We start from the raw sequence: 21,646 nt of genomic DNA on the forward strand, positions 1-21,646 counted from the left end.
CCCAGATACTTAGCGAAAATTTTTCCACCTTAACAAGGTCCTCCAAAAGCCATCTTTATGCAAAATATATTGGATCATGAAAAAAGATAAGGAAATACTTATATTTTACACAGAGACTTTTGAAGATAGGATGCATCTTGGATATTTGTGAAATATTTTAAATTGAAATGGTCTGATCATTCACTCAATCTCAAAATCTCAAACACATTGGTAAATCTCTCTTGGGAAGGCTAATTGGGAATACCTAAAAGGTTTACAAATTTCTGAGCTATTTCCGATTCAGATCCTATCTAACCTGCTTATATATGGAAAAGGGACCTTCCCCATCAACTTCTCCAGATTGTGAGACTGATGACTATACTTTCAAGTGAACACTGCCTAGGTCACTCTCGATTCCTGCCTAGAACATGCGGTCATAGAAGTTTTACCATTTTATTCAAAGTCAGGAAGCCTATCCTATTCTCCACACTGATTTTCCAGCAGGAATTGCCAGAATTAGCACCCTCCTGAGCATGCAAACAGTCACATTTCAAATCAATAAACAATGTACAAAGCAACCAAACACTTATTCATTCCATAAGTATATGCTTATTCATTCTGTCAACATTTATTCATAGATCCACCAATCTTTGCCTGGAATGGTGATGAGACTAATCTCCACCCTCTCCTTTTTGAGCCTACAACCTCTGATGCCCTGAAATGAACATATACCAAACAAGAATCTTCCCAAGTCTGCATTCTGTTACTTTACCCTATCCCATCAACTCCTTACAACTGTCCATCTTGCTCCACCATCTGCTGTCCTGTTACTTATGAAGATAAGGGGAAGAGGTTCTCTACATCAGTGGTTCTCAAACACTAGGACAAGAATTATCCATCCTAAAATGTCAGTGGTGTCTGGGTTGAGAAACCCTTCTCTACACCTTGTCATTTGATTTTTGCCTAATTCCCAGTCCCATGGCATATGCTGCTACGAAACTACCTTATCTCATTTCCCAGCTTCCTGCTCACGTTGTTCTTGGGTCCCATTGATGACAAAACGGAAGAAACAAATAACTCTACCAGGATTCACAACCATGGTTCAAAATGCATTAATTCATGAATCCCTTTACCCCAAAATTTACTTATTGATTTTATATACTAGACCAAGAAATGTGCTATATACCAGGAAAACTTTGTATTTGACCTCTTGGTGTTCATATTTGGTCTCTAATATAAAAGGTGAAAAACAATAGATGAACTGATACAGAGTCTTCTTGTACATCTCATCTATGGCTATTTAGGTGCAACATTGGATAGAGATATATATACTTGTAGGAAGGTCTATGTAGCCATGGGTATAAAATTTGAAATGCCTAAAGCTTTCCTGTATGTTCTCTCTTCATTTTCTTTCCAACTGTTTGTATCACATACTTGCTTTCTCCCCCTCAGTCTATCAGAGATTACGATGCATTCATCCCTCATCTCCCATGCTATGGTCCACAGTTATCACCGGCATAATACAGTCTTCCCTTGATTTGTGAATGTCTCTGAAAGGTTAAACTTTAAAACATCTGGCCTCTCTCTGGGGACCTCACATTCCTGAGCAAAGAAGAGGCATTTATCTTGATACCTACATCCCTGGATGGGGAGTGTAGTGTCCCTGGGTTCTTGGTATAGACTAAATGATATTCACTGGAACGTTCTCCCAAAAATTTCCCTCCCTACCCTGTAACTACAGAGAAAATGTCATCTACCTTTTCTCTTTCAATGAAAGATTCTGTATATTTTTCTGTTTTCAAAATTAAAATTCTGAACTCCTGGCTAACACTTGGGCTGCTAAAATGATTTTCTGCCATCTTCTTGACTGACATATTACATTAATTTTCCATTGCTCTTCTTTTTCCATAGCATCTGTGTATAGCTTAAATTTTTATATATTTGTTTATTCCTTTTCCTTACTCCTTATGAACTATCTGGATGAAAGACTTTTTAAGATATGATAGTCCAAAATCACTAAAGTGAGCCTAACTTTTTCTTACTATTTTCCCCACTGGTTGTGCAATGATTATAGGAGCAGGAAAAAATGCCAAACACCAGGGCAGAGGGCAGCCACTTCTGAGGCAAGGAAACCCACAGAAATTTTATAAAATTTTCAGTGCTGAGAGGCAGAAGTCATTTTTAATGATGGAAAGCCGGCCAGGGTTGAGGAACCAAGATCCCAGAGTGAAAAGAGATATAAAGAGCCAGAATAAAAAATGAAAAATCATAAAACTATAGCCCATACCAAACATTAAATCTCTTCTATAACTATTGGTTAAGATGTACTTGGAAATTTATTGCTTTTTGGTATATATTACTTTCACAATTAAAAAAGAAAACATTAATGGGGGTGTAAGGGTATTTCAGGGGTAGAATTTTTGCCTGCCATGCAGAAGACCCGTTCCATAAATTCCCATTCCATGTACTTCCCAATCAAATAAAAATTCAACAAATGGTGCTACAATGAGGTGATACTCATATGGAAAAACAATGAAATGTGACCTCTGCCATATAGCATACAAAAAAACAAAAAGAGAGAGCTACAATGAAATGAGCTCCCAAATTAACACTACTCATCTACTAGGCTATTTCCTGATTCTTAATCTTCATAAGATAAGAGGAAAAAGCAAATGAACAAAGAGCATAATTTTGGCAGTTTTGTGGTGCTAAGGAGACAAAAATTAGCAAACTGGACATACCAAAGATTATTATGTCTAACAAAGACCCCTGGGGCAGTATTAGAAGGGTAGACACGGCCTTACAAACATTGTAATCTCAGACTTTGAAAGCAAAGATGTAATCTGGCAGAGAAGAGAAACATTCTCTGTAGAGAAATAATGTCTTCAAAACTTTTCAAACAGATCCTCTGGCCTTCAATAAAAAGCTACCAGGAAAAACAAAAAAGAGGACAAAGAAAACAAAACAGAGGCTATCTATCCACCAGATAACCAGAAATCATCCAGGAACTTTAGAATTACTGTGATTATTATGTTCAAGAAAAGAGATGAAGAGATGGAGAATTTCACAAAAGAAGTAGAATCTATAACAAGACTCAAAAGGGAATTTTAAAAATGAAATATGAAAACAAAATGAGAACTCAGTGGATAAGTATAAGAGAATATTAATTATCCTTAAATAAAATTTAGGGTCAAAAACTATCGCCTGTAGACTAAATTCAGTCCCTGGTCTGTTCTTATCTAGCTATCAAGCTAAGTATTGTTTTGCATTCATGACAGATTAAAAAAGAAGCAATGTGTGTGACTGAGACCATATGTGGCCCACAAAGCCTAAAATATTTACTATCTGACCTGCAAAAACGTTCATCAACCTCTGAATGAGTCGGATTAACATAACCAGGTTAAAACACAGCCAGCAATTGATGCTTAAAGAGTACAAAATTTTGAATAAAGTTGATTGTAAAGGTTCAGAAATGGATAGCACAATATTGTGTGAGGGTAGTACAATATTGCAGGTATAACACAGAAATTTGAAGGTGAGTATGGTTGAAAGAGGAAGGTTAGAATTATGTATGTCACTAGAAGGAAAGCTAGAGGATAAAAACTGAGACTGAATAATTTAGTGAAACAGAGTGGATGATGATGGTGGTTAATTGCACAAATATAAGAAAGTGTTTACATGAAATAGCATAAATGTATGTCACTGTTACAAGGTGTTAAACATGGAAATAGTATATGGGAAAAATAAAATTAATACAAACTAAGGTCTATAGTTAACAGTGGCATTGTAGCATTCTTTCATTAATTGTAAGAAAGGCACTATACTAAAACTAAATGTCAATAATAGGGGGATATAAGGGATAGGTATAGAATTTGTATTCCTTTCTTTTCAGAAAAAATTGGAATTTTTTTATGTAGATTGTGATGGTAAATGCATAACTATGTTATTATACTTGGAGCTATTGATTGTATACTAAGGAAGAGCTGAAAGCAGGGACATGAACAGACATTTGCACTCTGATGTTTATGGTGGCATGATTCATGATTGCCAGTGAAAGGAGGCAGCCCAAGAGCCCATCAACTGATGAATGTAAGGACAAACCTACCATGGAATATCAGGGGCTTCAGGAAGGAATAAAGTCGTGATGCATGCAATGACATAAATGAAACTTAGGGACATTATGCTGCACAAAATAAGCCAGAGACAAAAGGACAAATATTGTATGGTCTCACTAATACAAACTAGCTATAACGAGCAAAGTCTGAGAGTTAAATTCAAGAGCATAGGCTATCAGGAGATATAAAGAGGGCTGAGTTTGGGCAATTGATACTTATAGCATACAGAATATTGAGGAAGATTGACTGTAAAGGTTCAGAAACAGATAGCACAACACTGTGTGATGGAGACACAATATTGTAAGTGTGATTAACAAAGCTGCATGTGAGTATGTCTGAAAGAGGAATACTTGGGTTAGTTTTGTCACCAAAAGGAAAGCTAGAGGCTAAATCTGAGACCGTAAAAAACTTTCTGCAACCCAGTGTAGATGATAACTGTGGTTAATTGTACAAATATAAAAAAGTTTTTTACTTCAACTAAAACAAATGTATATCATTATTACAAGGTGTTAATATTGCGGTGGTATATGGAAAAATACAATTAATCCAAACTGAGGTCTGTAATTAACAGCAACATTGTAATATTCTTTCATTAATTGTGACAAAGGAACTAAACCAAAACTAAACCAATAATAGGGGTACATAGGAAAGGGTATGGGATTGTTTTTAACTTTCTTTTCAGAGGAAATGGGAATGTTCTCACATGTTTTGTGATGGTGAAGTTATAACTATGCGATTAGATCATGAGTCATTGATTGTACATTTAGGATGGTTTATATGGTGTGTGAATAAAACTGTTAAAAAATAAACCACAGCCAGTGAAAAGAATTTAAAAACACAGAAATGAGCACTAAAGACAGGTGGGAAAAAATGAAATAATCAAAATGAATTTGGTGGTTTAAAATATGGCTACAATTATTTGATTATCCTCCAGTCCACTGTCAACAAAATACAGAAGTGACACTATGCGATCTCTGAGATTAGTTCATAAAAGACTACACAGCTGCATTGTACTGTTAAGAACAAATACTATTAGTTGTCTGAGGTTCCAAATAAGTCACCCAACTGCCTTAAGATGGTCACACATGGTGTTCTAGCATGCAAGGGCTGAAGACAAGAGTCCCAGCTCATCCCTCCACCATCTCAGTACAAACACCAGAGAAATAAGACAGAAAACAGCTTTGTATCATCAAGCTCCACCTCTTGCAGTCTCCTATTTGTTTAAGTCACTCTCGGCAAATGAGTCATCCCAACCGAGGCTGCAGATATGGTAGAGAAAAGCCTTACCTGCTATGAATTCCTGACCTACAGAACCTGCAAGCATGGTAAAATACTTGATTTGTGGAATTATTCCAGTAGGTTTTGCAATGTTTAATACACACAAAAGGATACCAAAGAGAATGCTAAATGATATGCTGAAGCAAGTGCCACATTAATAAAACACAAAACATGTTACATTTGAGAGCCAAGAATAGAGTTTAAGATTGAGTGGCTTAAGGATGCTGAAGGTGAGGGCAAGAAAGAAGTGAGGAAAACAGAACTGAGAGCTGAAGGGAAGGCTACACTTTTATAGAGAGACAGGAAGTTTTGGCAAGCTGTTGGTTTTAGTAACATGTAAAATAAAAAATACTCATAATGAAATAGAGGATTTAACTAAAGAAAATTTGAAGAAAATATTTGAAGTGCATCATGGTTTCTTTATGCTAGATATAATAAAATTTGGATGGAGAAATTGATTTAAAAAGGGATTGTTACATTTTCAACCAAAGTTCACAAGAAATATATAGGAGCCAGACTTGCCAGTTTCAGAAATAAAGCTGATTCTTTTTCTCAGATTATCTTGACGGCAAAAACTTCTCAAATTGAGAAACGCGCTTACAGGCAAAGGTCAAATTATGGATGTAATTGTAAAACCTTTGATATAATATCAGAAAGACTAAAATTAGTCTCTCATAGTTTTTTTCTGATTGACAAAAAGTCCTTACAAAAACTTGAGGAAATGTTTCACAGACTCTTTTATAACTGTAAGGCTTCCAAGGGTCTTGAGGACATTATCCCACACCAACTTCATCCAAGACATGGAAGGACTTACCCTGAAGAGAGTTTTAGTTGTGGCTTTTGTCTACTGGACTTGACTTGTAATTTGATAAATAAGAAACCCATAAAATTGTAAAGGGATTATAATTATTTGGGCTGAAAGGGACAGAAACAGTAAGAAAGAAAATAAACTTTTAGACCACTGAATTTTTACAAACAGCTAGCAAACCAAGAAAAATTATTCAGGTGGCAGCACTAGCTACTTTTTAAGAAAATTCAGGAAACAAAAGGCTAGACAGCAGAATCAAGAGCCTGAAGGAACACTTCCAGAGGACTAATCAATGTACTGAAATGGTGCTGATTTGAAGTCAAAACTGTCATGGGTCAGTGACTGCTGCATTCCTTCTCTTTTCCTTTTTTGGAGTTGGAATATATGGTGTGATTATCTCATGCCTGTCCTATCACTGTATATTCAACATGTGTGGGATAGATAGTTTCCTTATTAATTCACAGGTCTCTAGACAAACAAAAATCAGATGCAAGAAAGCAAACCTCATTTGTACCTAGACCTCATTTAGATGATGAGATACTGTAACTTAAGAGTAAGCATGATAGCATTTGTGGTAGTTTGAAGCTATTATGTACTCCAGAAAAAGCAATGTTCTTTTAATCCATTCCTGTTGGTACAAACCTATTATAGGTGTGACTTTTCATTAGGTTATATCAATCAAGATGTCACCAATGCCATTAAAGGTAGTGCTTAATCCCCTTACTGGAGTTCTTACAAGAGGATAAAGCACACACAGAAAAGGCCCAGAGATGAAATTCAAAACCCCTCCCCCCCAGAAATACAGAGAGGAAGACACTGAAGCCAGAAGCTAGAAGCAATGAAACTTGGGAGAGAAGCACCAGCAAATGTTGCCATGTGCCTTGCTATGTGACAGAGGAAGCTCAGATGCAGAGAGCCTATCTTCAGAATTCAGATATCATCCTGTTGTTACCTTGAGTTGGACATTTTCATGGCCTAAAAACTGTATCTTTTAAGTTAATAGATCCCATTGTATAAGCCAGCCTGCTTCTGGTCTATTGCGTTTTGACAGTTTTAGCAAACCAAAACACCATCCTCATAATGGATAGGAATTTTGTAGAGTCTGAGGAAAGAAGGAGTGTTTGTTTCGCTTTTGCACATGGAAAGAATGAAAATAATTGTGGCTGTACGGTGGACTGTGATCTTTTAAAATCATTGACACTCCTCCCAAGACGCAATAAGACTTTGTGTTCCCTCCCCTTTAGTTTAGACAGTTATGACTAGTTCAATCAATATAACATGGTGGAAAAAAAGCTCTGTGACTTCTAAAGCTGGATCAAACAAGATCATAGATCTTCAGTCTTGCATTGCTAAGAACACTAACTCTTGAAGTCTTCCTAAAAAGTTTGCCTTGTTGACCACCACACAGGAGAGGTCACAGATAAGTACTCTGCTCAAGAGTCTCAGACAAGCCATGAGAGTAAAGAAGTTATCTTAGAAATTGTCCATCCAGCAAAACCTGTTGCAGCCCCAGTCGTTTGGGTCCCCCTCAGCCATCAGAGTTACCCCATCTGAGAACAACCCCTATTATATCCTTTATGAATTCCTAACCAATAAAACCCATGAGCTGAATTAAATGATTGTGTTTCATGCCACTAACAATTGGTGTAGTTTGTTATACAGCAATAGATAACCAAAACACTTAGGTTTAATTGTATTCTCAGGAGGCAGGGAGATAGACATTGGCCCAGAAGTCAATGTCTGAATAGTTTCCTAAACCAATGAAAGACATCTGCATTCATTCCAAAACGGTACAAATGTATATACTACTAATGATTGCAAATTAGAACCAAGGCACAGCAAGCAAATTTGCTGAAATCAAAGACAAAACTAATTTGAAAGAATCAAGGGAAATAAGACATTAGCTTTGGAGAATCTCACAATAAAAATTTAAAGCATGATACAAAAATGTTGGAAGTACACTATTCAAAAAGAATATTGTCTTCAACTTAATTCCCTGAATACAAATTGTAAGGGGGAGAGCTTCATAGACTTATTGAGGAATGCTCTCAGGAGGTACACCTGTAAGAACGTTTGGATTGGACAGAGAGAGGGACTAATAATCAAGGCAATTGCAACTGAGATTTCAGCTGGTCCTTTGGAAAGCTCTGGAACCTCAGAGTTGTCTCCAATGAAGCCAAGAAAGCCAGGACTTTACTTCCCCACACCTGTCAGATCATCATTGTGTGATGCCCATTGGCAAGGGAAACAACCATTGTTGTGGTGTGGTAAATGTTTAACAGCCAGCTTTCTGGAGAGAAACAAAGCGAAATAAAAACAATGCACTTTGCAATCTTTGCTGATTTTTATGGTGTAAATATTCCCACCAGGGCCAATTTCAAGCTACCACCACAACATCACTGATCTCAGAGTTAAGAAGAGATACATAGTGGCACACCATAGAGACAACAATATAAATTACCCTAAAGGACTTGATAAAAGTAAAACATAGTAAAATAGCTAGAAATGGATGAGTTTCAAGATTGCCTTTGTTTGTAATGTAATTTATTTAATTATAAATTTATATATTTTAATTTTCAGTAATAGCTACATTTACATAGTGTGGTAGTTAGATTCAGGTGTCAACATGGCCAGCAACCTAGTTCTGTTGCTGTGGACATGAGCCAATGGTACATGAACCTTATCTCTTGCTCATTACATCTGCAGTTGGCTAAGAGGCGCGCCTGCTGCAATGAATGACGTTTGACTTAACATCATTCATGCCCAAGCAGCTCGGCATACCTTATCTCAGAAATCGCAACTCAGCCCAGGCCTTTGGAGATGCAGGAAAGAATCACTCCAGGGGAAGTTGTTGGAACCCAGAGGCCTAGAGAGAAGGCCAACAGAGATTACCCTGAGCCTTCCCATGTAAGAAAGAACCTCAGATGAAAGTTAGCTGCCTTTCCTCTGAAGAACTAACAAAATAAATCTCCTTTTATTAAAAGACAATTCATCTCTGGTGTGTTGCATTCCAGTAACTAGCAAACTAGAAAGCTAGTTCTAGGCTTACTCCTGAAAATATAGCATTCTATCCTTACAAGCCAATAGGAAATAGCACACTGCTGTGGAACAATGTTGCACAAGACAGTTCCTGGCATTTGAGAGAAATTCCAATGAGAGATTCAGTCATTGGATACCAAGATTTGATATTACAAGCAAATGGGTTATGAATGTGTCAATTCTGAAGACAGGATCTAGATGGAACATTCCAGAATCTAATACAAACTATCTTTTATGACGGTCATAGCTAATTGGTTCTTATCATCTATTTACCTCTCTGAAAACAGCTTCTCCTGAATCCTGCTCAATTTTGTTTCTTGAAGAATTTATTCAAAAGAGGTTAATGAAATGAATTAAAGTCCCTGTTTCTTCAATTTATCTCAATTCCATAACTACACTTACCATCTCCCTTCTCCATTATCTATTCTACATTGTTCTCATCTAAATTAACATCCTAACGGTTCAAGATATCTTTTTTAAATCTGACTCCTAAAACCTGAGACGTATGAGTGACTAGTTACCAAGTTCTTCTCTCACAAGAATTGAATTTGTTCGGTTCCTTTATAAAACTGTATTTGAAAGCACCAAACTGTATATCATTCTTGTGAATCATTTGCATGTTAAATATATTCTCTCTTGAACTCAGTTTGTGGCCCACCCACACTACCTCGTGATAATCAGGATCAATTATTTCAGGTATTATCTCAAAGCTGGCACCTTAGCTTTTAACAGCACTTTTAATAGTCCCTGGATTCCTACAGAATTCATTATGTGATTGACACTGTGAAGTTCATTAGATTTGTTTCCTATCTTGCATCTGCATGTCTAATAAAGACCTCTATTAATGATCTGACCCATTTAGAATACCATCAATTTTGTGGACCAATGAGATGCGCAGTGAATTGTTCAGATAGTTCAAATACCTTCAGAATCCATTATGATCGATGGTGAGAGAGTTAATGTAGCACTGACGAAAGAATATGATCTACACTCTTGCTCTCTGCACAGGAGCACAGACTGATTCTGAACTTCTTTTTTGCTATGAATGGAAAAGAACACATTTCCCATTCCAATAACTGTATCCGCATACTGAAAGCTGTATTTATCTACCCTAGAAGATATTGCATAATTGAGGCTACTGCTTGGTTAAGTTTGTAATGATCCTTTGTCACTGATTAAGATTCATTTGGGTTTTTAAGCATCAAATTGGTGAATTAAATGGGGATCTGACAGACATCACCATCCCTGAAATGTAGTTTGTCTTGATTTACTTGTTATCTTGGATGGGGCAAGAGGGTGCAGTTTCAGAAGCTTCCACTTGCACAAGACGATTCACCACAATCCAAGAAATCAAGTCAAGGTTCCACCAACTATCAACATATTTATTCAATTATAAATTTGAAATAACAATTTGATCAGTCCCTGTACTCACTGTCTCTCTCTCACCTGGATCTGGGTTGGGAGTCCATGTATTTCCTGGGTCCCTACACATGCTATGTTAATGGGGAATGGAGCAGCTGATATCTTGAATATTAGTGTCAATTTAGCTTATTCACGAAATGTGTAACTTTCCTGAGAAAAGGTAATACAAACATTTTGCTTATTTTTAATAAGGTAATTTGTCTTACTGGGTGGTATGAGTTTTATATATTTTAGATAATTTCTTACTCATATATATGATTTGCAAGTGTTTTCTGCAAACCTATGACTTGCTTTTTCATTTTCATAATGATGTCTTTTAAGCCCCAAAAGTTTTTATTTTGATGAATTCCACTGTATCATTTTTTTAAAATTTCTTGGCTATCAGTTTCAGATCTAAAAAATCTTTGACCCAACATCTTGAAGATTTTCTATTATGCATTTAATTTTTCTGTTTTAGTATGATATTTACATCTATAATCTATTTGAAGTCTTTTTTTTCCCTCTGTAATGTGAGGTAAGAGTTTGCATTCATCTTTTTCTTTTTTGCACGTGGATTCACAATTGACCCAGATTTCAATAAAATCAAGATACTATTATCTTTTATTAAAAATCTTCAACTTAAGCATAAATAATTTTACTACTCTCAATAATATGCTTTCTTTCCTATTTTCTAATGTGTCAGAGAGCAGAGACTTCACTTCTAACATAGGGGAAAATGAATTATAACACAAACCCTCCAAGATATCTGAATGGTTAGTTATCTTTCTTAAAGAAAATCTTCAGCACACGTTCCCGAATCTGCTTGGTCCTGACCCCATAGATTACAGGATTGAGGGCTGGAGGTACAACCACATATAGATTAGCCAAGAAGATATGGATATATCCAGGGATGTTGTGCCCAAAACGGTGTGTCAAGAAAGAAAAATGCTGGGGTGAAAAAAGCTGAGATAACAGCAATGTGGGAGCCACAGGTGCTGAGAGCTTTGAGTCGGGCCTCCCGAGAGGGCAGGCGGAAGACAGCAGAGAGGATTCTGACGTAGGAGAGAATGATCAGGAGCACATCCAACAATAAAAGAGAAATGTTGCCAAGGCCAATTCCAATGTTGACTTTGATGCTGGCACAGGCCAGACGGGCAATGCCCATGTGCTCGCAGTAGGTGTGAGGGATGGCACGGTGCCCACAGAATGGCAGCCTCAGGAGTAGAAACACCAATGGAACAATCATGCACAGACTCCGCAGGATGGCAACGCCTGCTATGGTGCCCAGGACTTTGTTGGTGAGGATCACGGTGTACCGGAGGGGGATGCAGATGGCAATGAAGCGGTCAAAGGCCATGGCTACCAACACTATGCTCTCCATGGCAGTGAAGAAGTGGATGAAGAACATCTGGGAAAGGCAGCCTCCAAAAGATATATGCCTGAGATTGAACCAGAAGATGCCCAGCATTTTGGGGATGGTGGCTGTGGACAGGCCGAGGTCAATGGAGTCCAACATGGCCAGGAAGTAATACATGGGCTCATGGAGACTCTGCTCAGTCTGGATCACAAACAGGACAGCCGAATTCCCCAGCAGTGCTACAAGATACACCAGGAAAAAGGGGACTCCAATCCAGGTGTGCACAGCTTCCAGTCCTGGAATTCCCAACAGGAGAAATGAAGAAGGATGGAACTGAGTGTCATTAAGCATAGCCTTTCTTCTGCCAAAATTCGTTGGTGTGCATGTCAGAGTTATTGACTTCCCATTGTCCAGATTCCTAGTAAAAATGCAGTTATCATTGTAATTATTCTTTTTATTTCCATCTGGAAAGGTCTTACAATGTTCTCCTCACATTCTCACAACCTCCCCATATGCAAACAGCACCAGAAAAGGAATCAACCTCACTCTCTCTTCTTTTTCTTTTTTTCACATGGGCAGGCACCAGTAATTGAACCCAGTTCTCTTGGAATGGCAGGTGAGAGTTCTGCCACTGAGCCACTGTCACACTACCCTCAACCTGACTCTTCAGCTATTTTCCCAACTAAAAATTAGGGCATAATGAAAGGAAGGAAGATGAATATCTCTCTGCCAGATGGAAATTCATAATTAAAATGTAACCAGTAATAAGTGGGGAAAATTAAGTTCCAAAGTATCTGGTAGATTTACATGTATTTTTGCTTATTGCACATGGTTAATTTGTATGTTTAACCTTAACCACTCCTTCCCTTTGGGAAATAAGAGAACCACAAATTTAGTTTGCATATCACTGTGTGTTTTTGTGTATGTGAGTGTGTATTATACATGTGTTTATGAATACTGGAGAGTATAATTTTGAAAGCAGAGAAAACAACTTATCTTTGATTATTCATATGCATTATAAGAGTCTGCCAAATGTAAGTTATCAATTTTAAAAGCTTATTAAATAAATGAATTAAGTAAAAAGTTGCCAGACAGTAATGATTTCAGTGTGGTGTTTTAGAAAATAAAAAATTCAGTTACCATCATAAGTGGTTTTGCAAGAAAAAAATAATTGTATTTACCATATTTGTTAAATGACTTAAGACAAAGAGAGTGATATCCTTTGCAAAGGTATTTTGCAATTAAGAAGAATACTTGTTTGAGAGTTTGCCTCTTGTTTGGAGAGTCCATAAAGCAACTTTACCGTTAAAGAAACTGTCCGGACATGAGACAGTTTGGAAGGGTGGCTAAATTCTGAGCACAGGAGAGTTTTCAAATATCATCAGCAATGTATGTGGACACGGAAAAAGCAGAAAAAATGTAATTACCCCACAATTTATTTCTTACTCAATTATTTATCTACTTCAGATACTAGTGTCTTTATGGATGTCTTCTTTTTAGTCAAAAAGAACTATTAACAGATTTTGAATTGTAACACCTACACAGATTATGCAAAATGTCTTAACTTACAGTAAATTAAAAATTTTAAGAACTTAACATTGGGGATGTTTATCAGTAGGCAACCATTTCAGTAAAACTAGTTCTACAGAAAATGTGAACAACTGTTATTGTATAGAATTTTACAAAAGTTTTTATTCAAATTAAGGAATATGAGAATATTGGGAGAATAATTGAGTGGCATAAGTCAGAAAGAAATTCATATGAAGGTTAGGAACCCTACTTTAAATCCATTAAAAAATAAGTGCTTGGCAAATAACTATGCCCATCTGAAGCCTATGAAGAATGGCAGAGATGTGGGATAATTTGGGAAATTCTTTTAGGAAGGAGAATAATATGTAAACTTGGGTTACTGAACCCAGGGAGGAGCTCTTTGGAGTTCTCAGTTCTGTAATGAGAAAATCAAAGGTAATGATCCAATTATTTTCTCTTTCTTTTGTGGAGAATACAAAGAGAACATAGAGAGGTATTCTCACAATTTATTCCATCAAGTATGTAAGAGATCTCCTGTAGGCCAGTCTTAATTAGGCAATTGCAATACATATTTAAGTAAGACCTGTCACATGCTCTCAAGAAGACCACTGATAGTGAGGGAGATAAAATTCCAAAGTTGAAATTTGGGAACTGCATTGCAAGGGCTATGATAAAAGTATGCCCAGATCATTGTAGGTATAAAGGGAGGGTCAAGATAAATCCCATGGAGAATAAATTTAAACGAAGAATAAAAGAGTAAATATAAAATATGAAAATAAATTTTATTTCACATGGAAAGAAGGACAAAAACAAAGTGGATGTTAGTACCTAAGATTTAAGAGAATGATGGAAGTTGGAGTGTCATCACCCTGGGCACAGAAGATGTGTATAGCAAAAACTCAGAAAAGTAAAATATGGCTACATTCCCTCAAAATAAATTCATCCTACTAATTGCTATAGATTATCGAAGTGGGTTCTCAAAACTGATCCTATCTCCTCTCTGAGACAACGTCATTTCCAAGTCTCTAAATATTGTATAAAGCAACTTGCTCTTTCCTCAAACGTATAATGGCCTGTTGTTTCATGATGTATTCATCTATCACCCAATCTGTGTTGGGTTCCAAAATAAGACTGGGTTCCAACTGCTTTTTTTTTTATTTAATTTTTTGCTACATAACACCCAGGCACTACATGGAATTTTATCTAGAAGCCATTTCCTCTGGCTCCGCCTTAGTCTACTCTGTTATAACCATCTGCGCACAATCCACTTACTCACTTCATCTCATGTTCAGTTAATCATGAGAGAAATGAGAAGATGAGAGTCTACCTTCTCATCTCATCATTGCCTAAGCCCCCAGTCTCACTGCTGTCCTGCCATCGTGTAAGCTTATTTTCTTTTTCAGCTGCTTCATCACCCTTGCCCTGAGACCTAAATTTAGAAAAATCTGTCAGAGCCACAATTCTTGATCCACATATTCACACTTTTTATTCAATAACATATTAAATGGCCACCTTTATTATAGCAGGCAATGCTCTGGAAAATAGGGATTGTTAGTCCTTGCCCTCTTGCTATTCACCTTTAGGCACCTATAGACGAGTTCAGAAACAACAGCTAAACTTATAAAGGATATACTGATGCATCTCCTTCTTCATCAGCTTCACAGTCCCTTTATTTTTGCAAGACTAGATGGTCATCAGTATATAAACATTTAAGAAAATCTGTGTAGCCTTGAAAGGTCATGGGTGTGTGTTCTTTCTTTCCTCATCTTCTCTTCATACTTTGACTTTTCCTCCATCTTTCTATACTAGCTTAGTATCAGACCTTTCCCAATATCTCCTGCTATTTTTCACATCTTAATCTTGATATGACTTACCTTTATCTCTAAACATCTGTGAAGCAGTAGTTCGCAAACACTACTTGGAATCTATCTGAGATACACCATTTAGTATGTAGAAGGAATGTTTATACTTTTATTATAGGTCTATTTCCCCTGAGATGGGATTAGTGCATATTTTAGACCTTGACATAGTTTAATTAATAGGCACAGGAGAATGCTATTTTGTAATTTGTTTTTTCTCTACATGGAAACTACAAGGCAAGAGTATTCATTGCTCCTTTATTTTTTCTCAAATAACCCATTCTTTTACTGACACTATTAGAATTTGTATGATATCTCCCAAATTAAATTTCAAAGTTCCTGGCAAATAAAGTATCTGTTCTAGTGGGCCCAATGTTACCCTATATTTTCCACTACTTTGTTCATCCTCTCTCTCTTCCTTCCCTCTCCTTTTCCCACTCCATCCCCTCCACCCCTCAAGTTCCTGATAGAGTTATTCCATGTAATCCAACTCAACCCACCTATTCACAACTTTGGCTTCTCTTTTCATGTTATCTGATCCAAACTTATTTTTATTTTAATGTTTTCATTGATAAAACAAAACATACGAACATTCTTAGCATACATTCTATACATAGTATACAATTAATGGCTCACAATATCATCACATAGTTGTGTATATTCCACCATGCTCATTTTTTTAACATTTGCATCACTTCAGAAAAAGAAAGATAAAATAAAGAACTCATACATACCATACCCCTTAGCCTTCCCTACATTGACTACTAGTATTACCATCTATCCAATTTATTTTAACCTTTGTCCTTCCATTATTTGTTTATTTTTTACCTATACGTTTTAGTAATCTGTCCATACCCTAGAAAAAAGGAGCATCATACACAAGATTTTCACAATCACACAGTCACATTACAAAACCTATATCATTATACAATCATCTTCAAGAAACAAGGCTGCTGGAACACAGCTCTACAGCTTCAGATACTTCCTCTAGTCACTCCAATACAACATAAACTAAAAAGGGATATCTGTATAATGTGTAAGAATAATCTCCAGTATAACCTCTTGACTCTGTTTGAAATCTCTTAGTCATTGACATTTCACTTTTTCTCAATTCTCTCTTCCCCCTTTTAGTCAAGAAGACTTTTGTAATCCCTTGATGCTGGGTCCCAGCTAATCCCGGGATTACCATTGCACATTGCCAGGGAGATTTCATCCCTGAGATTCATGTCCTATGTAGGGGGAGGGGCAGTGAGTTCACTTACTGTGTCAGCTTAGAGAGAGAGATGCCACATCTGAGCAACAAAAGAGGCTTTTTGGAGGTGACTCTTAGGCCTAATTTTAAGTAGGTTTAGCCTATCTCTTGCAAGAATAAGTTTCATAAGGGGGAATCCCAGGTTCTAGGGCTTGGCCTATTGATTTGGTTGTCCCCACTGCTTGCTAGAATATCAGAAATTCTCCAAATGGGTAAATTGAATATTGTCCCTTTTCTCCCCATTCCCCCTAAGGGGCTTTGCAGATACTTCTTTATTCATTGCCCATTCACTCTGGGATTTATCAGGGCATCACACGGATCTGGACAAACCTGCAAAATCTCATGCCCTATTCAAGATTCCAGCCACTAATGGTGTTCAACTAAATTGACAATACAATTTAAATTAGGAAATGCACTGTCCATAGTATAAATTTTGCACCAAATAAACATTTCCTCCTTTAGTCCCACACAGAAGGTGAAGTTTTAAAATATGGATGATATCATCCTTTATCCAGTCTCTGATATACCTTAGTCCTGTGGAGATCAGTTTCATTTATATCTCTAATCGATATCTGATCACTTTTTCAAAATTTTCAACAGTTCCTGTAGGGAGGATTGCTGATTTTCATAGCGTCAGAGCTCTAACTCTGATTCTCAGGTGTCCCATAAATACCTGAAGTTTCTGAGAAAGACCATGTTATATGCAAACAGCTCAACATCTCAGAGTTTAAAATTAACAGTTGCGCCTCATTAATAAATGTGACTGCTGTAAAAGTTTACGATCTAGGACCCTTTACAATAAACCCAACCTGTCAACCTATGCTCTTGACTTTAGTTCACTGAATTTTTATCTTCAAGGTAGTCCATGTGCTGGATTGAAAGGATGTGTGTACCCTAGAAAAGCCATGTTTTTACATAATTCCATTTTGTAAAGGCAGCCATTTCCTCTAATCCCTATTAAGTACTGTATGTTGGAAACTTTAATTAGATTATCTCCATGGAAATGTGACTCACTCAAGAGTGGGTGTTAAACTGGATTAGGTCAAGATATGTCTCCACCCATTCCAGGTGGGTCTTCATTACTTTACTGGAATCCTATTAAAGAGGAAATATTTTGGAGAAAACTGGAGATTCAGAGAGGGCAGAGCAGAATGACAGAGTTTAGAGAAAGTCACAACAAAGAACACCGCAGAACCACAAAGCAGGGTCTACCAGCCAGTGGCTTTCAGACATGAAGAAGGAAAATGCCTCCTAGGGAGAGGGAGAGGAAGCTAGCAGATGATGCCATGTTAGCCATGTGCCATTCTGCTTCAGAGAGAAACCCTGAACTTCATCAGCCTTCTTGAATCAAGGCATCATTCCCTGGATGCCTTAGATTGGACATTTCTGTAGACTTGCTTTAATTGGCACATTTCCATGGCCTGAAAACTGTTAGCTTGCAATATAAAAATATTTCCCTTTTTAAAAGCCGTTCCATTTCTGGTATATTGCATTCTGGCAGCTAGCAAACTAGAACACTCCATATGATTGAGGCATGATAATATTTGTCTTTTTGTTCCTGATATTTCCTTCAATATACAGCTTTCAAGGTTCACTCATCTAGTTTCACACTTCACAACTTCATTCCTTCCTGTGGCCACTCAGTAGTCCATTATATATACTATAGTTCAATTCCTCAGTCACTCTATCCTTGGGCCACCTCCATGCATTGTGGATAGTGAACACTGCCAACAGAAACACCGGTGCAAATGTCCATTCATGTTCCAACACTCAGTTCCTCCAGGTATATACTGAACAATGGAGTCCCAGGATCATATGGCAAACCCACCCCCAGCCTCCTGTGGAACCACCACACTGCCCTCCAAGGGACTGCACCTCTCATTTCCCTACCAAGAATGAATAGGTGCATCTCTTTCTTCACATTTTCTTTAGCACTTGTTTTTCTCTGTTCATTCTTAAATAATTTTATTCACACATCATACAATCCAGCTAGGTATATAGACAGACCTTCACCACCATATTCTATCTGAAGACACTTCCTTTTCTTCCATAAAAAATCCAGACCCCCGTCCTAATCGCCCTGCCTGTTGACATTTAGTTTTGGCATAATGCCTTTGTTACATTCAGTGGAAGTATATTATGATATTATTATTGACTATAGATCCTAGTTTACATTGATTGTACTTTTACCCACATGTCATCTATTTTCAACATCCTGCAATACTGACATTCCTTATTGTTCCTCATGCAAAAATGTTTTTTGTTTGTTTGCTTTTTTTTGCATGTGCAGGGACCTGGATGAACCCGTGTCTCTGGCATGGCAGGTGAGAACTCTGCCTGCTGAGCCACTGTTGCCCGCCCAAAAACATTTTTGTAATCTGTACATTTATTCACCATCATTGTCCACTCTATGCTTTCCTAAATTATATCATCTCAGTCTTTATCCTCTTTCTTTCCTTCTGGCTTCATACATGCCCCAGTCCTTCTTCCTTGATCACACTCACAATCAGCTTCATTCAATGTACTTATACTATTTGCTACAATCGGGTAGTATTGTGCTAGCCATTTCTGAATTTTTACAATCAGCTCTGTTTCCCAGTCTGTATTCCTTCAATTGTCCACTCTCTACCTTATTTCTATCTCTTGATAACTTGTGTTCTTAACTGAAATTCTCCAAATTCACTGATTAATATTTGTTCATATCAGTGAGACCATACACTATTTGTCCTTTTGTTTCTGAACAATTTCACTCAGCATAATACCCTCTAGATCCATCCATGCTGTTACATGCTTCGTGACTTTATTCTGTCTTACAGCTGCGTGATATTCCATCATATGTATTTACCACAGCTGTTTAACCACTCATCCATAGATGGACATTTGGGCTGTTTCATCTTTTGGCAATAGTAAATAGCGTTGCTATAAACATTGGTGTGCAAATGTCTATTTGTGTCTAAACTTCTTAAGACAGTCTTCTTGTCCTTGAAGTGCTCTTCAAAACCATCTGCTGTCACTCATTCCTTCCTTCACTCCACTCCAAGCACATTTAACTTTTTACCCTTCCTCAAATATTTTAAGCTCCTTCTTCCCCCAAGGATGTTGCTTCTGCTCTTTATACAACCTGGAATATTCATGTCTAAACTCTCAAAAGTCTTGCTACCTCACTTCATTCAGTCCTTTCTCAAATATATCTGTTTCACAGAAACTTTCCCTGACCACTCTATTGAAAAGGGGAAGTGTAAACACTTTAAAATATATGCCTTACACCTTGCTCTTTTCAATGTTTTGTAATGGGTTACTTCTGGCCATAACTCAATATCAACTAATTCCTTAAAATTTTCTCTTTCCTTTTCATGACTCCTCTTTGCACATCACATTATTATTAAATCTTCCATTCATAACATGGTATCCTCACCAAATTTATCTGAATAGAATGTCTATTATTTCCTCACATATATCACTGGGGACAGTGTATGTATGATCAATATTCATAAATTAATTTTATATTTGTATACCAGAAACAAAAAAATGGAATGTAAATATTTTTAAATTATATAATTTTAAATAACACAAAAAATATCAAATACTTATGAATAAATCAAAAGGTGTAAGGGCTCTGCACAGACAAAGTACAATATATTATGAAGCTTTTATTTTTTTAAGGGAAATGAATAAAAGTAGGGATTTATCATGCTCCTAGATTGGAAGTTTCAATATTGTAAAAATGTCAAATATTAACAATGAATGAAAAGAAGCCTCAATCAAAATCCCAGCAAGCTGCATGCATGTGTGTGCACACACCTGCACATATGTAGGCAACAGAAAAATAATTCATATATGTGCGTGTGTGCATGTGCATGCGTGTGTGTGCGTGTGTGTGAAGGGCCAGGAAAGTCATAGAGAGCCATGGCAAAATCAAGTATTGCTTTACCACTTACACTACCCTATGATAGGACATATTATAAAGTTACTCTGATTAAGAGAGCATCGCATTGCACAAAGATGGACAAATATAAAATATAACTGCACATGGATATAAGAAACAGGTCCATTTGTGAAAGATCACTTGCTTTATCATGAAGGATAACAGAAATGTTATGTTGTAAGCACTAATCAATAACTGACTCTGGGATACTTGAATACACTATTTGAAATCAAGAATCATGACGCCTCCTGTCCATCTTAGGAAAAATTCACTCCCAGATGTTTTATAGATCTAAGTAGGCAAAGTAGTAAAGCTTCTGGAAAAGCATATAGGAAAATATTCTCATGAACTTAGGAGATAGAAAAAAAGATTAGTTAAAGGAACACAAGGAGCAATTATCAGATGCCACAGGTTAAAGTTGTGGAGTAAGGACCACTGAAATCCATTCCTGCTGCCATAGAAACATTGAGAACATTGACAACACTTGTCAAAATCTCTATGTAACCATCCTCATCCTGCCTCCAACCCAGTTATTTACCGGATCAGGACCCAGCAGATCCAGGAGTGGGTGAAGAGTTTCTTTGTTACAAAAAGACTGAATGAGAGAGAATTCATTTAAGCTATCAGGGATAAGGCCAAAAACTATATTGTATGACAAAATGGATTAAAAGAAATTAGCTTCACCAAGAATGATTGTCAATTACTTATTTATATATAAATTAAAAATAAATATTGGTAGCAATTGTCTAGTGTGCTGTGTTTGAGTGTGTCTGGCTATGTGTTTGCAATGCCATCCTTTATTGACCCCTGCCACACATATGCCATACAAGAGTAGGTTTCAGAGAAGAGAAATCTAATTCACTGAAAGAAGAACTTTTTAATCATTTGGAATTATCTGATGCTTTAGGTCTTTTTCAGGTAGTACTATAATTTCTTTCATAGAGATATTCAAACAGAGGTTATATGGTCATTTACAAATATAAATAAGAGAGGTTTTATGTAAATAAGAAAGTTCTGAATAAAAAATAATTAGTATAATTTTATCAAAGGTTATATAAGAAAGGAATGGGGGTTAGATCAAATTATTTTCCCATTCTGTGCAC

General features: G+C 36.8%; 1 protein-coding gene across 1 annotated transcript; it reads right to left on the reverse strand.

The window, feature by feature from the left end:
• Positions 1-11,394: 11,394 nt before the first annotated feature.
• LOC143643595 (olfactory receptor 52E8-like) lies at positions 11,395-12,328 on the reverse strand. The gene is given in 2 exon segments (XM_077112205.1): positions 11,395-11,560; positions 11,562-12,328. Coding segments are annotated over 2 exon segments (933 nt in total).
• Between the last annotated feature and the right edge of the window lie 9,318 nt (positions 12,329-21,646).

This window comes from Tamandua tetradactyla, chromosome 8 (assembly GCF_023851605.1).
Source record: "Tamandua tetradactyla isolate mTamTet1 chromosome 8, mTamTet1.pri, whole genome shotgun sequence".
Lineage (NCBI taxonomy): Eukaryota > Metazoa > Chordata > Mammalia > Pilosa > Myrmecophagidae > Tamandua > Tamandua tetradactyla.